Below are 16,102 nucleotides of genomic sequence, written 5' to 3'. Positions count from 1 at the left end.
AAACCTATTTTTGGTAGTCGCTGTTGAGTCCTCAAAACCCTCCCACTTCCCTGATGAAAAGGCATGGGATTTGGGCAGGGGATCATCCTGCATTGACCAACAGAGAGTAATGGCTCCTTGGTCTCTTTATGGCCTGGTTGTAAACAAGAGGGCGGATGCGCATGCGCAGTAGTCACTTCTCTTTCCTGCAGGTTCTTTTGACGTTGGAAAAACTGGGTTCAGCTTTGCTGAAGATAAGGGAAAGTGCCCTCTTATCTTTGAGTCCATTATATACTCCATCACGTGTTATAATATTAATCATTACGACACAATACCTGGCCAAAAAGACCAACTAGACGAGAATTCTTTGATATTGGTTTGGTCACCATGGAGCTCTCCTCAGTGACTACCAAAAATAGGTTTTTCCTACGTCAAAACCTGTTTTAGTATAGCTTGTGTCTAGTTCTTGGGTACATCATTTCCAAATTTTTAAGATGGTTTCCCTGATCCTTTTTGCAGCCTTCACTGTACTATACAGTGATGCAGCCAACAATCCTTTAAGTCCCTGTAGGGGGGTTAGTGCTATCAGTGAACCTCACACAGTGCACTGGAGGCATTACTAAAAGTTGTTAGCAGCAGTGTCTTTGGCCCCTAGCTGCATCCATTTTTTAGCCTCTCTATATACATCCATTCATATTTTTTCTTTTCCATCTTGGACGCAGTCCAATCTCTGTAATTGTTACTCATGAAGCTGCAGGGGTTTTTTCAAGTGTCACCTCTAGATCCATGTATTTAATCTCATTTATATTTTGTATCCTCTTCAATTTCTTCTTTCACCAGACTTCTCCCATGAGTATTCATTATGTATTGGAATAGGTTTTCCATGGTCTCCCAAAGGATATTCAAGATTTTGTAATGTAAATGAGAAACATTTATGGAGAGCTTGACGAAGTTGTTTTTATCAGGACTGTTCTTGAATCTATTATTTTGTGGATATTTACGAGCTTTGTTGTGTGATATGCTGCATGTTTAATGTGGTTATTGAACTGTTTTGTTATGGTTTTCAGGATAAACTTTACTGATATTTAACTCTGTGACTAATTGTTAATACTGATAGTAGATAATTACTGTAAAAGCTTAAAATAATTTGTTATTCTTTACGCAGATTCTGTGCACATGCCAACTTAAAGTTAATTGTGAATTCCTCCACAGGGTTAAAGCAATGACAAGATTTCTTGAGACTTTTTGATTTTTACAGACAATGGAGTCAAGACACTTGGAATCTGTTTAATGAATGGTATAAATCTGGAGACAGCTTGAGCTGGGGTGTCTCCTTGGTGCCAGGAACAGTTGTATCACAGCACAAATTACCTGAAGAAATATGGAGTCATATCCCTATGTCATACAAAACACTGACTCAAGAGGAATATTCAAAGTATGGACATAAGTACAGGTCTGTATCTTTGCACCAGAGTACTGTACACAGTATTTCTGGAAATAAGAATAAATCCAAGATGTACTTAGGGAATAAGAGGAAATGACCATCCGTGAACTGCTGTTCATCAAGCAGTTCCCCATTTGAATACCTAGGATAGGTTAACTCCTCTGTACCACTTGTGAGTTTTATGTTGTAACACCGCAAAACCTGTATGTCACTTTACTCTTCAACTTCTAACCTGACCTTTGTTCTTTGTAATCTTTTATGTTTATATTTTACTTACAAACTTTATTATATATTTTATATTTCATTTTTATGCCTGAGTCAACTTCAACTTATTTCACTTTTACATCTTTGAGAATGGGACATAAAATGTTGTGAAATATCATTAATGAACAAATACTGTATCAGTGTTGTTAGGATAATGGAAAGTACTTTTTTATAGATACATACACATTTGAACATATAATTGCTTTAAGAAACTGATTGCTACAAACCATGATTTTATCTGAGTCGTTGTTCAAATGTCAGGCAACTGCAGACTTGTATATATTTGATATTTTCTTTTTCCTTAACAAGGGGTGGGTCCAGTTCAAAAGAACAACACAGCAGTCACTAACAGGTTTTTACAGAATCATGAATGTACCCTATGCTGTAAGTTTCCACAACACAAGCTGCTTCATACACCTCTAAAAGAAGGCTCATCTTCAGCATGTGAAACACCCCCACTTACTCTGCTATTCACCTCCATCTGCATACTTGCACGCTTGTGCTGCCTGGATATTAAGGCTTTTTGTTGCCAATACCTTTGTCATGACAGCCCTCCAGTCCTTTGTAGGTTTTTCCTCTCCTCCTCCATCATGACACATGTGAAGTATACACTCTTTTCACCAATTTTTTGTTTATTCATTCAGTCCACATGACACAAACCAGCCCAAAAGACTGATGGGTTTCATGGACAGTTCAAGTCTCCTCGTAGTTTTTTGCACATACCCTGCTACTTAATATTTTGTTTTGTGACATTACCTCTTATCTAATCATTCTCAGCTATTTCTCCCAGATACCTTTACAAATGCTGTATAATTTTCACCACTGTCCAAATTTGCTCTGTTTATTCTATCATAAGCTCTTTCTGGACTAGAAAGAGCTTATGTTACAGAATTATTATTGTTATTACTAAAAGCTAAGCTGCAACCCCAGTTGGAAAAGCAGAATGCTACAAGCCCGAGGGCCTTATGCAGTAAGGGGGGCCAGCATAGTATGGAAAATTGAGAAGTAAAGAATCAACCAGATAAGAGAAATAACAAAAAAATGCGTTGTATAAATTACTGTATAAAGTAAAATAAGAGAAATAACAAATAAATTATAAAGTGAGACTCATGTCAGCATGTTCAACAAAATACCATTTGGCCCATTTTGGACTTCTGCAGTTCCATTGATTCAGCTACAGATTATGGCGTTCCTTTCTTAATTTGTTCACAACACGAGCAAAACTTCTATAAAACTGTGGTATTGAACTTCACATAAGAAAAGGCATGACTGTTAGAGCCTAATCACTTTTTTTTTTTATTAAATGGACATGCCTCTTAATCTTAGAATGATGAATCATAAGCATAAACAGCTGTGATCTTTACCTTTTAAGCTATGTGATTGACTTGCATAAACTATAAAAATGAGCAAGTAACTAATGTATTTTTGATGTTGCAGCTCTGGTTATCAGTTTACTACTTTGATAGCAGAGCCCTCCAGGTTTCTCCCAAAACTGATGGCAAAAGTTGAAGAATATGGTGGCACCCTTGTAAAAAGGAGCTTATGTTCCCTGGAAGAGGTTGCATCTACAGCTGATCTTGTCATGAACTGTAGCGGACTGGGTGCCAAGGATTTAGTTCCTGATGACTTGGTGTACCCATGCCGAGGACAAGTGATGAGGGTAAGGTAAACAATTACTATACCTTCACTGCAACCCAATTGCAATCAATTTATACTTTAAAATTACATACAGCCAGCCCCATTTATGCAGAGGCTTATTTTCCATGTGGATATTGCACATGAAATCATGTACTGAATTACATTCCTTATGTACAAAAATTCCATTACTTTCCAAGTAATTGTAACCCACCCAACCCGCTAGCCTACATCAGTGGTTTTTTTTTGGCTCCAGATTTTATTAAATGCCCTGTGCCTCCCATAAAATGTAAACTAAAACAAATCTGAAAAAAGGAAATTAGGAAAAGTAAGATAGATAAAAACAAAAGACATTTGGTACTTCCCATTCTCTCTGGTCAAGAAGTTATAAAAAAATTTTCCCCTCCCTTTCCCAGGGTAACAAGTTCAAGCCATTCACTGTATTTCAAACATTTCAATACGGGGTGTGGATTCGACATTAAATGCCCTTGTGCTCTTTGGCAGCTAATCAGCTCACTTTACAGATTGCAAGTCATTTGTTCAGAATTTTCTTGAAGACCCACACCCCATTCAGTCACCAAATGCTCTTAGGAAATGGCTTCAGAGCTTTGCTGTGACACAACACTCATTGTTGCCAGATAAGGGCTATGTAAGGATTGCAGGAATATTATAAATGGTACGTCCACAGTGATTCACCATCTCTCATGGCGGCACAACTCTTACTGCCCCAAAGGGCGAGTTTTTCAAAATTGCAGTAGTCTGAGATCATTAAAGAGAATTGTAAATACATCACGACTTACAGAAATAGGAAAAATATCTCCAGATAAGTTCTAAAAGCTTTTATGAATACCAAATTGTTATTCATTTCAAAATATTTGTATTGTATCTCGTTCTTTTGTGCTCCAAGTTGAATTACTCAGGGTGCCTCCTTAGTTGTATGATTTGCAAGTTGTATGCTTTATAGAATTAGCACAGATTGTCTTTGTATGTAATAAAGAATATATGCAGTACACTATGTGACACTAATCATTGCATGAGAAAAGCTTTTAGCACATGGTTGTCAGGTAGTTTGGCAATTTCTCTTGTCTTGACTTCCTGGGATTTACTCTCTTGGAAGTGCTATGTTAAGATGTGTAGTTTACAGGTAGTAGCTACAATGTTACTTTGCTTTCACATTTGGTCAGGTAGGGCTTTAAGAATATAGTTTTGGATCAAAGCACTAACATTATTTGTTAATACAGTTTGTATGTAGTATAATTCCTGTGAAAATAAAACATTTATCTGAAGAAGTAATGAGTTTCCTCCACTTTCAAGAAAATAAAGTAAATTTACATCATATATTCTGTTCACAGGTACATGCCCCATGGGTGAAAGAATTCTTCGCTGATGAATCAGATGACTCCTTCTGTTATATTTTGCCAAAGTAAGTTGTCTTGTGTAAACTTTATTTGATAACATAATCAGTGTTTTATTTGTGTATTGTTTTATTTTTTTTATCTCTTTTTACAAGGCAATTCTGTTATGTATGAGCTGACTTTACAAGTTAACCTTAGTTCTGTCTATCTATGTTAAATTTTGCACATTATGAATAGGAGGTCATGAATTAGATATAAGTATTTAAAATTTCTTGATAAAACGGTGATAAAGTGAACTTCTCTGAAGTGTATAAAAGCTCGCCTTTTAATTTTCTTTTCTGTATACTGTAATGTATAAATCACACAATCAATTTTGAAGGCTATGGTGCACTACAGCTTTAAAAAGCGAAACATTGAAACTCATAGTATGCTGTAACATCATTAGCACAGGGCAACACCAACATGCTTTGAAACTGAAAGCCTTCATAGTGCAGTTACTGTATATATTTATGACAAACTAAATTGACATAAGCCTAAAGTCAAAAGAAAGTTGATGGAGCCTTTTTTCACATATAGGCGCATAGCACCCGGCCACGGCAACATGTCAAGTGCTAGTGTAATCTCTTGTATCTAAATAGCTTTAAACAAGTCTTGTACTCTTTCAATTTTTTTTCCACATCTTTCTGTGCAGGGTGAGTGATATTCCTGTTTTATAAAGTGGTTTGTTTCAATACTGTTGTCAAATGATAGTGAGGCTTACCTAGCATGTTGGAAAATAGGCTTTAATTAAAATTAGTTAAGATTTTAACCTGGTTTGAAGTTTATCAATTTTATTAATTTTTTTACTGTAATGGCCTTCAGTCCTAAGTAAACCACATGCATCTGTCAAGTCAATACTGTACTGTAGTGTAGTTCCATGCACTGTATTATTAGTTTTTATAGTCACTGTACAGTATACTGGTATGTTGGTTCCTCTTATCACATAAATGGAGAATTCTTGAATTTATGAACATTTCAGTCAAATTCACATTTGTAATAGATATGCTTTTCCCTTCATTGCTATTATTTTTCCTTATTCCTATAATATTGTATCACCCCTGTTGCATTGTGTCATCCCCAGTGCATAAAGATGATATTAAAGGTTCTTTGCAATGTTCCCTTGGCACTACATTGCATTCTTTCTTCTACCTGTCATATGTACCATTTTATTCTTTACAGCCTAGCTGTTAAACTTTACCTTTCACCTGTTCCATCTTTCATTTAAAAACAAAATTTTTAGGCATGATTCTTTTAATTCAGGTCCCTTGTTGAACCACTGCACCTCATAATAATAATTCCTTCTTGTCAGTGATTCCAGTATTTAGTGGTAAATTAAGCTTAGATCCTTTTAAATGAAGAGCATATGCAAACAGCCAGTGAAAAAATTGCTTAAAAATTTAGTCACACAAATGACTGAATATAAAACTAAAACTCAAGGATTTTACTTTGCATAAAATTGATATGACAAAAGCTCTTAGAGCACAACATGAAGTATTGGTAATGTATATCGTTAAGGCAGGCCATCCTTGTGGGAGCTAAATAAAAAAACAATTTTATGGTAAAGTAGCTGATAATAGTACTACCTTTATGGCAAATATCCTTTTTAATACTTCTAGTGCACAATTATGATTCCTATAAAGTATTATATATTTTCATTAAATTTCCAGTATAGACAAAGTAGTTCTCGGAGGCACTCATCAAGACAATGACTGGAGAAGAGAAGTAGATCCTGTGGATAGTGAGACAATCTGGAGAAACTGTATTGAAAGTATGCCTTCCCTCAAGGTAAGCAATCAGTATAGATTGAGGAGAAAGCAGGAATGCCCAAGTTAAAATAAAGTGTGTAGATAAGAAAATGCTGCAAAATGTTATGAATAAACTTACAGGGGACATGGGTCTTCTTTATATGTCATGATTATTTTACTGTTAGGGAAAGGATTCCAGTTACAGGCTTGAAAAATAAATCATCATATAAGTTATATGAATTAAGGCAGGGTTTTAAAAACAATGCAGTATTTTTAAACATCTAACTTCCCTGGTAGTTATATATATAGCTTAAGTCCCTGACGTCACGGCAGAATTTCAAAAACTCGCGGCAATCGCCGATCAGTAGTCAGGTGAACCACCTGTGCACCCTCTACCCAGGTACCTGGAACCATTCCAACTATTCGTCAGATCTTCCTTGCCACTGTGTCGGTAACATCGATGGAATTTCGCTCGTAGCCCGTGTTTTTTTTCGCATCTTATTTTGGTGAAGTACACTTTGGCTTGGCTTTCGCCTGTTTGCTTTTGGATTTTCTTATAACATATCTGACTTCATTGAGTGTGAAAATGTGTGTGTAGGGATGCAAGCGGCTTGCTAAAGTCTCCTTGGATCCCCACTCAGTATGTCTGAAGACGGGAATGGAAGACCGGCTCAGAAGAGCCAAGAGTACTGTGTCTCACTCTTCTTGATATAACCAGGAATAGTTAATTCTTTTTCCCTTGCTAACTATCCTATTGATCCTTCTCCCGTAGTGGTAGTCTCTGAACCCCCTACTGAAACAGGTAAGGACCCAACACTTAATGATTTGTTGGCTGCCATTCAGACCCTGGCCCAACAGGTAAAATCCCTCTCAGAAGACAGGGATAATATGTGATCGACAATAAGACATCTAAAAAATACAAGTGTTAATATGTTGTTAGTGCAAGTGCAGTGGAGGGTGCGACCGCTCGGTCCTGTTGTGCTCCTAGTCCTAGACCTCTTCCAAGCTCACCAACCCCTGTGAGAAGGAAAGTCGACAGACGAATGGAGATAAGAGGCTTTAGCTACCGAGCAGTCGTCCCCTCGAGCGTACCTGTTGACATTTCCCAGGACGCTCACCCTCGCCATAGGAAAGGCGAGGTTAAAGTGTTTTTTCGTCCACCAGTTGCTGTACGTCAACCGGAGGAAGCTTTTGACCGATGTCGCACAGGCGGCCAGTTCTCAAGTAACCTCTAGGTTTGGCGGGACAACAAATGTTAGAAGTCTGGACGCCAGGGCATCGAGCGTCGAGAAGCTGGATGCCAGGACGTCGGGCGTCGAGAAGCTGGACGCCAGGACGTCAGGCGTCAAGAAATTGGACATCAAGCGTCGAGAGGCTGGACGCCAGGGCGTCAGGAAGCTGGACGCCAGGATTTCGGGCGTCGAGCTGGACGCCAGGGCCAGGCGCCGAGAAGCTGGATGCCAGGGCGTCAGTGTCGAAGCTGACTCCAGGACGCCAAGCGTCATGAGGCTGGACGTCACGGGCGCCGGCGTGAAGCTGGACGCCAGGACGCCGGGCGCCGTCGAAGCTGGATGCCAGGACATCAGGCGAGAGAAGCTGGACGCCAGGACGCCAAGTGTCGAGAAGTTAGACACCAGGATGTCAGGCGTCATTAAGCTGGACGCCAAGACATCCTAGCTTCAAGAAAATGGACGCCAACACGCCAGGCGTCAGAGACTGGACGCCAGGCGTCAAGATGATATTTTGAAAGACGCCGCTACTTCCGTCTTGGAAAATCGGAAGAAGAGAATGATAATATCTCGCATTCTCCTGTGAATCCTATTGTAGAGATTTCCGATGAAGACAATATAAAAGGCCATCAGCTTTCATCAGACTTGAAAAGACTTATGAAGCTATTTTTGAAATTTTTTTCCAGAGAAATTTATCCTGACTGCTCCTCATTCCCGCCTTCAGAATTTACTCTTGTGAAGGCGTCTAAGAGGGCAGCATTTAAAAGAATGGATACTTTCGAAGGAGAAACAATGAAAGACAGCCTTTGTTTTTCCTCCAACCAAACTAGCTCAAGGTCTAGCGTTTAGTATCAAACTAGAGAATGGACCACCCCTCAAAATACCTGCCCCTTCCCAGGAAGGAAGATGGAATTATTCAACACGACTGACACCAAAGAACTCATATATCTGATGTCGTGTATGGATAAAGGACTCGGAGATAGTTCCAACGAATCTACTGCATCTTTCTCAGCGGGAATCCTGAAGAAAAGAGACCATCTTTGCTCTTTCCTGGCTGATGGGGTCACGTCCAATCAAAATCAGAACTGATTTATATCCCTTTTTTCCTCTCACCTCTTCTCTCAAGATTTGGTAAAGAGGACTTTTCATCCTTGGCCCAGAAAACCACGTAAGATGTAATATCTAAAACAGCAAGAAAAGTCCTACCGACTTTCATCGCTGAAAAGAGTAAGGCTGAGGCTCCTGTGTTTCAGGTATCTCAGCTCTTTCGTGGTCGGCCCTCCGATAGAGGTTCCTCTAGGGCGGGTAGATGAATGGCAACGAGAAGAGGCTCTACACAGGGAAGAAAGAGGACCTGCCTTTCTTCTCCTGCAGACTACGGTAGGAGCCAGACTGTCCAGCCTGAGGAGGCACCCTATAGTAACAAGGCAATTAGACTTTTCTGCCAAATGCAACAACAGAACAAAGGCAAAGGCTTTATAGCAACAAGTGTCTATGATGTTGCAAAAGGAGACCAGACAGAGAGTTCAAGATCCGAATTCCCCAGGATTCTACATTCGATTATTCCTGATCCCCAAATGCTTGGGGGGTTAGAGACCGGTGCTAGACGTGATTGCACTCAACTTTTCTGTGCAATAAACGAAGGTCGCTATGGAAACGACAAAATCGGTTCTAGCAGCGGTCGGACAGCATGACTGGATGGCCTCACTGGACCTCCAGGATGTGTATTTTTACATCCCCATGCACCCGAACTCCAAGAATTTTCTGAAGTTCGTCCACGGGAAAGGTTTTCCAGTTTCGGTCTCTTCGTTTCAGCCTAAGCAGACAGGGATGACGTCTGGCTCTGGAGTCGAGACCTCTCAAGAGCAAGTTACCCAATATTGAGGGACGTCATGATAAAACTTCATAGACTCCAGGTTGTAGCCACTGGAGCAGCCCGGAGCTCTTCCCTTCCAGCCCCAAAGGTAGCTTTCCTACTAAGAACAAACGTAGACAGTCCTGTTCAGTCAGGATACCAGGCTGCAAGAGCGTGGCGGACTCTGTGCTGCCTTTCGTACATCCTCCTCTTCCTCCTTAGGATTGGTACTCGTCTGCTGAACCCTCTCCACGATCCATTATTGACGATGAGGAGGAAATAATTGCCATAGCTGAGGCTTCCCCAACCTGTCCCCAACAGCAGGAAGCCCCGCATATAACTTTCCTACAAAATATGCAGCAGACTTTGTCTTCCCTGGTACAAGCGTGACAACCAGGCAAAGAGAAGAAGGATAATAGACCAACTAAAGCTTCTAGACGTCCAGAAGTTTAAGACGCTGAACATAGTGAATGAAACTCTAGACGCTGGATGCAGTGGCGTCAAGCATCTAGGAGTGAAACACCATGACGACAAGCGTCAATGAACCCAAGACGTCAAGCGTCAAGGCATTGGACGTCAGGACGTCAGGCTTCAAGATATTGGAAGCCAAGACGTGGAGGTAGCTCAGGACGCAAAATGCACTGGCATCAAGCGTCTAACAAAGATTTTCACAAGGATGATTGCCAATGTAGCAGGTTTTTTCTTCACTCGAGAAACATCAGAATCTCCTTGTACTTAGACGACTGGCTCCTCAGAGCTCCTTCCCGCATACTCTGCCTGGAGGATCTTCAGACCACGATTTAGGTATAGAAGGAATTAGGTCTACTGATAAACAGATAGAAATCTCAGCTGATCCCATTCCAAAAGTTTCTATACCTTAGGATGAAGATTCAGAGTCAGGATTTTTGGGCTTTTCCGTCTATTGCAAGGACGGGACAAGCCTTAAGAAAATTTCAGGACTTTATAGACAGACATGCTCGGTGAAGGAATGGATGAGTCTGCTGGGGACCCTTTCCTCGCTGGAACGGTTTGTCTCCTTTGGGAGGTTAATTCTATGCCTGTTACAGTTTCATCTAAATCAGAACTGGGACAAGGAAATAGAACTGGAGACCAAGTGCATCCCCATTTCGGAACCAATAAGGCCGTATTTACAGTGGTGGAACGACCCCGTCAAGCTCCAGGAGGTCCCTTCTCTATATTAGAGGAACCCAGACCTAGTGTTGTTATCCGACGCGTCGGACTCAGTATGGGGAGCAACACTAGGGAAATAATAAGTCTCGGGCTCCTGGACCAGAGAGCAGGAGAAGTTAAACATCAATTAGAAGGAACTAACTGCAATCCTTCTAGCTCTCAGGGAGTTCGAACACAGTGGGGAACAGAGAGGTGCAGGTCAACACCGACAACACGGCAGCGTTGGCCTACATCAGCAAATAAAGGGGCACTCACTCCAGGTCTCTATACGAGACAACAAGAGAACCTCTTCTCTGGGCAAAAGAGAAGAATATCAAACTAGTAACCCGCTTTATCCAAGGGGAGAAAAAATGTGAGGGCGAACATTCTGAGCAAGAAATCAAGTCCTCTCAACAGAATGGACGCTACATCAGGACGTGTGCAGTAACATGTGGCGACTTTGGGGACGTCCTTGCATAGATCTCTTCGCCACAGCACAAACGAAGAGGCTGGAAACTTACTGCTCTCCCGTACCAGATCCCGGGGCTATATACATAGATGCGTTCCTGGTGGACTGGTCCAACTTGGACGTGTATGCATTTCCCTCTTTCAAGATAATACACAGGGTACTGTAAAAAATTTGTTTCACACGAGGGTACCAGATTGATCATTGTGGCCCTTTACTGGCCGATAAAAGATTGTTTCACAGAGGTTCTGGAATGGATAGTGGACATCCTGAGGAGCCTACCTCAGAGGGTAGGTCTACTCAAACAACCTCACTTGGAAAGATATCACCAAAACCCCCAAGCGCTACAAGTAACTGCCTTCAGACTATCAAAAAACTTACAAGAGCTACAGGTTTTTTCGAAAGAGGCGGTTGGTGCTATAGAAAGAGTAAGGAGGTCATCCACCATGAGGGTATACAAATCCAAGTGGGAGATATTTGGAGGATGGTACAAGAGCAACCATGTGTCCTCTTCCAGTACCTCTGTAACTCAAATTGTGGACTTCCTTCTACACCGTAAGAGGAAGCTTAATTTTTTCCTACCTCTACCATTAAGGGTTATAGGAGCATGATGGCAGCAGTTTTTAGACATAAAAACTTGAACCTATAAAACAATAAGAATCTCCAGGACCTACTCAGGTTTCTTGAAACTGCTAAGGAGAGAGTACAGAACTCACCAGCATGGAACCTAGACGTGGTCCTGAGGTTCCTCAGGGAGTAAGCTCGATCCCTTACAGAGAACATTTTTAAGAGGACCTCACCATGAAAACTCTTTTCTTGTTCAGTTTGGCCACAGCTAAAAGAGTTAGTGAGATACATGCTCTCAGCAAGAATATGGACTTTAGACAAGACAAGGCAATCTGCTCACTGCAACTAGGATTCCTTGCAAAAATGAGTACTCATCACAACCCTGACACAGAACGTTCGAGATTCGAATCTAACGGACATTACAGGGGGAGAAGAGAGAGAAAGTCCTATTCCAGGTAAGGGCTCTAAGGCACTACCCAGACAGGACAAAGGACTTAAGAAGGAATTCAGAAGGGCTTTGGTGCTCAGTCAAAAAGCTCTCTGTACAGGTGTCGAAGAATGCTCTGTCTTATTTTATCAGGCAGTTGATAAAAGAAGCTCATATGAAAGGTAGCGAGTTGGACATAAGATTCTGAAAGTAAAGACGCACGAGTTCAGGGCAGTTGCAACCTCTGTAGCACTTAAACAGAACAGGTCCCGGCAGAGTATCTTGGACACTACCTTCTGGAGAAACAAGTCAGTATTTACCTATCACTGTCTAAAGCGAGTCCAAACATTATACGAAGACTGCTATACGCTGGGTCCGTTTATAGCATCTACTAGTGGGAGAGGGTAATACCCCTACAATCCCATAAACCAATACCCTTTTTTCTTACCTTGGGATGGAGATTTTTTTTTTTTATGGTTGTTTGTGAAGACTGGATGCAGTCTTCTGCATTCATTGGTTTGAAAGTTCCTTGGAAGTGCCTGGAACTAGGGTATTGAGAGGAGGTCTAGTCACATAGAGGTTATACAATCGGTTGACAGCCCCTAGAGATTTTTCAGCCCCTGGGTGGATCGCTGGATCTCTTAAGGAATGCAGACATAATGAGGGCGAGTTCATTGAAGTCAGCTTCCTTAATCCAATTCCATAAAACAATACCTTTTGTTCTTGCCTTGGAATGGTTGAAATTTTATGGTTGTTTGTGAAGATTGGGCGCAGTCTTCCACAATCATTGGGATGAAAGTTCCTTGGTAACGCCCGGTATTGAGAGGAGGTCTAGTCACATAGAGGTTATACACCGGTTGACAGCCCCTAGAGATTTTTCAGCCCCTGGGTGGATCGCTGGATCTCTTAAGGAATGCAGACATAATGAGAAATATTGAAGTCAGCTTCCTTAACAGGTAGGAACCTAGAGTTGTTTTGCAACTTTATAATTCCAACGATGTTAGCTGTCTCTGACCCTCCACCAAAGGTGTCAATCAGCTATATATATAACTACCAGGGAAGTTAGATGTTTAAAAATGTTATTTTCATAATAAAATAAATTTTTGAACATACTGGTTACCTGGTAGTTATATATAATTATATTCCCATCTCTCCTCCCCTCTAGAGACTAGGGGCATGGAAGATCTGAGGAATAGTTGGAATGGTTCCAGGTACCTGGGTAGAGGGCTACAGGTGGTTCACCTGACTACCGATCGGCAAATTCCTGCGAGTTTTGAAATTCTGCCGTGGACGTCAGGGACTTAAGCTATATATATAACTACCAGGTAAGTATGTTCAAAAATTTATTTTATTATGAAAATAACATTTTATGCGTTGGCTAGTAAGTCGCAAACAGTCAAATTTTGGCTCTGCAAACACTCTAGATCCCTGCTACTGTCAAAGGTGGTCTTGGGATTTATGTTGTGCATTTTGTTTTAGGTGATGCAAGGCAGTTCCTTAGCTCCAGTAGAAATTGCCTATCCTCTTTCAGGAAAACACCTCCATTGTCTGGTCTAGATACAGTACTTTTTAATACAGAGCTGACATGTGGCTGCATTGGTGGCTTTATGCATGCCTGCTATTGCATAGGGTAGATGATCAGTTTAAATCTGGCATTTGGGCGTTTGATTAATGATGTTCATTGACATGTCACAGTTGTGTCCAGTTATACTGAGTTGACAATAGCTCTTCCAAAGAGAACCTAAGTCAATTACAAAGAATGCTGCTGATCAAATGGTCACCTCTAACTAATTTTCCGTTCATATCATGTTGGGATTTTTACTTATGGAATGAACACACACATAGGGGCTTTTCATTTAAAATGTCATTTCAAATTTATGGTAGCAGGTGATACTGATACAGTAATTACAAAAATTTTATTCCAGTATAAACAGTAAATATATATATTTGAGCTGAAAATCATCAGAGTACAGTACTTCTTATTTCATTACTGTACTATGGTACTGTTATTTCTTTCAGATTTACTGTATATGCAGGAAGGATCAGAATGTATTTCCCTATGTGATTACCTTATTACCACATCTGACAGTTCTTAACCAACAAGTATTAATACCAGGTAATGAAAGGTGCATACAGAAAGAAAATTCAGTGCCTGGACCACCAAGAGCATTAGAGAACAGAATGAAATTCTGTCCAACAGTTACCGTATATGATTGCGAATGGAACTGCATTTCTAGAGGAAACAAAAGGTTTCATTAGTATCTACAACACCTCTGTCATTTCTAGCAATGAAGAGCACATATTGAGAAGTTAACTGTAAAGCTCCACAGCCCACCCAAAATGGTCATACCACTATAATTTCCAAAATCCTGTCTAGTATGTGAGAAACCAGAGTCTGCTTTCACCACTTCACTGAAATTTGCTACAGATCTGATATGGAACACTAGTAAAGGCCAATATTACTCTTGCTACATTATATTACTCTAAAAATGCCACCTCGCAAGTGTATAAACCTTTTACTATGTAGTGCCTTCTAAAATCCTGTCTGTGCAAGCCAGTGATCATATTCCAGTGTGTAACAAGCCAAAAATGGACAGAATATTTGCACCACTTCAGAATTAACATTAAAAGGGGAAGGAAAGGCATACAGACACAAATATTGATAAAGATAATCTATACAGTAGTAAAATGGTAATACAGTATGAGAACAAAAAACAAGAGTCCCTAGATATTATTGGAAGAGTTCTACAATGTAAGTCCTTCTCTCCAGCAAAGACAAAAAAAAAAAAACTACCGTAGTACAGTACCATATACAATATAGCAAAAAGATAACTTTTACTTTCTTTGATAGAAAATCTCAGCTGCTCATTTGCTTGCCCTTGTTGAGAGACAAAGAAAGAGTCTGTTCAGTTCTCCACCTTCTTTTGTAATGAATTGAAAAGGGCAAATGAGAAAAAAGTGCCAGTCTTCCTCACTCCCTTGCAATATTATTTGGATAGTCTGTTTATGAGGTTTAGGCCTAAAGTTCAAGTGCAGGCCTGTTTCTGTTATTCATCACCTTTTTCATTTAAATTTTTTGTGTGGTAGCAAACTTTAAGGATTTTCTTTTTTAGAGAATAAATGCATTATAAATATATTTTGTTAAAAATCAGCATTTTTGGAGACTAGAATTTATAGGAGTGCTTTCTTTTATTATTATGAAGTGGAGAGTTTAATGACACCATGGGGTTAAACTTCCATACTCTTAATGCATGCCCAAAGATGATTTCATGAGATGAAATTTAGAGCAAGGATGTAAGTCTATGGAAGGAAGCAAGCTGGGCCTAATGAATGTGTGTGCTATGCTAAGCACACTATGAAGTATCCCCCTACATGGAGAATGCTTTCTAAAGCAATGTATTGTTGTGCAGGCCACAGAATTTCTTTTTATATGGACAGTGTAGTCATTGAAAGGTCAGAGTTCTTTTCCTACTTCCACTTTTCCAGACTCAGGACTTTCCTCAAGAATAAGGTCTGTTGCTCCCTTCGTGGGTCAGTCCCGCTCTTCCTTTGTTTTCATACTATGGGCCTGTGCTAGAAAATTACATTAGGTTACTTATTCCATTGGCATTTCATCATCATTTTACTTCAGAACTCCCCTTTCTTAGGTTGAATGTGAAGCAAGTTTTGCCTAAATCCCTGTCTGTTCTGTTAGTCTTCCACTGTGTATATCCTGCTATAATTTTTGTATAGTCAAGCTCTTCATCTATCTTTTATCCACAGTTTGAGTTGATTCTGTTTTTTCTGTACCTATTACATTTCTGACTGCCTGCTCTCCACCCCTTCTCATTGCATCTCAAAACCATCTTTCAAGATTTCATTGGCCTTTGCACTTAGAAAAATCTGCATGATGTTAAGAAAGTGACTAGTATTACTGTAGTTTTATCA

General features: G+C 40.2%; 1 protein-coding gene across 3 annotated transcripts in view; it reads left to right on the top strand.

Annotated features, from left to right (window-relative positions):
- Daao2 (D-amino acid oxidase 2) overlaps nt 1-16,102 on the top strand; it is a 61,487-nt gene that overhangs the window by 40,481 nt on the left and 4,904 nt on the right. For all 3 annotated transcript variants that reach the window (XM_067086235.1, XM_067086238.1, XM_067086237.1), the window contains 4 exons: nt 1,238-1,432; nt 3,125-3,347; nt 4,675-4,745; nt 6,384-6,501. In XM_067086235.1, coding sequence (XP_066942336.1) covers nt 1,238-1,432; nt 3,125-3,347; nt 4,675-4,745; nt 6,384-6,501 — 607 coding nt within the window. The remainder of the gene's footprint in view (nt 1-1,237; nt 1,433-3,124; nt 3,348-4,674; nt 4,746-6,383; nt 6,502-16,102) is intronic.

This window comes from Macrobrachium rosenbergii, chromosome 42, assembly GCF_040412425.1.
Source record: "Macrobrachium rosenbergii isolate ZJJX-2024 chromosome 42, ASM4041242v1, whole genome shotgun sequence".
Lineage (NCBI taxonomy): Eukaryota > Metazoa > Arthropoda > Malacostraca > Decapoda > Palaemonidae > Macrobrachium > Macrobrachium rosenbergii.
Note: the sequence above shows the minus strand (reverse complement) of the source record. Positions and strands in the feature narration are given on the sequence as shown.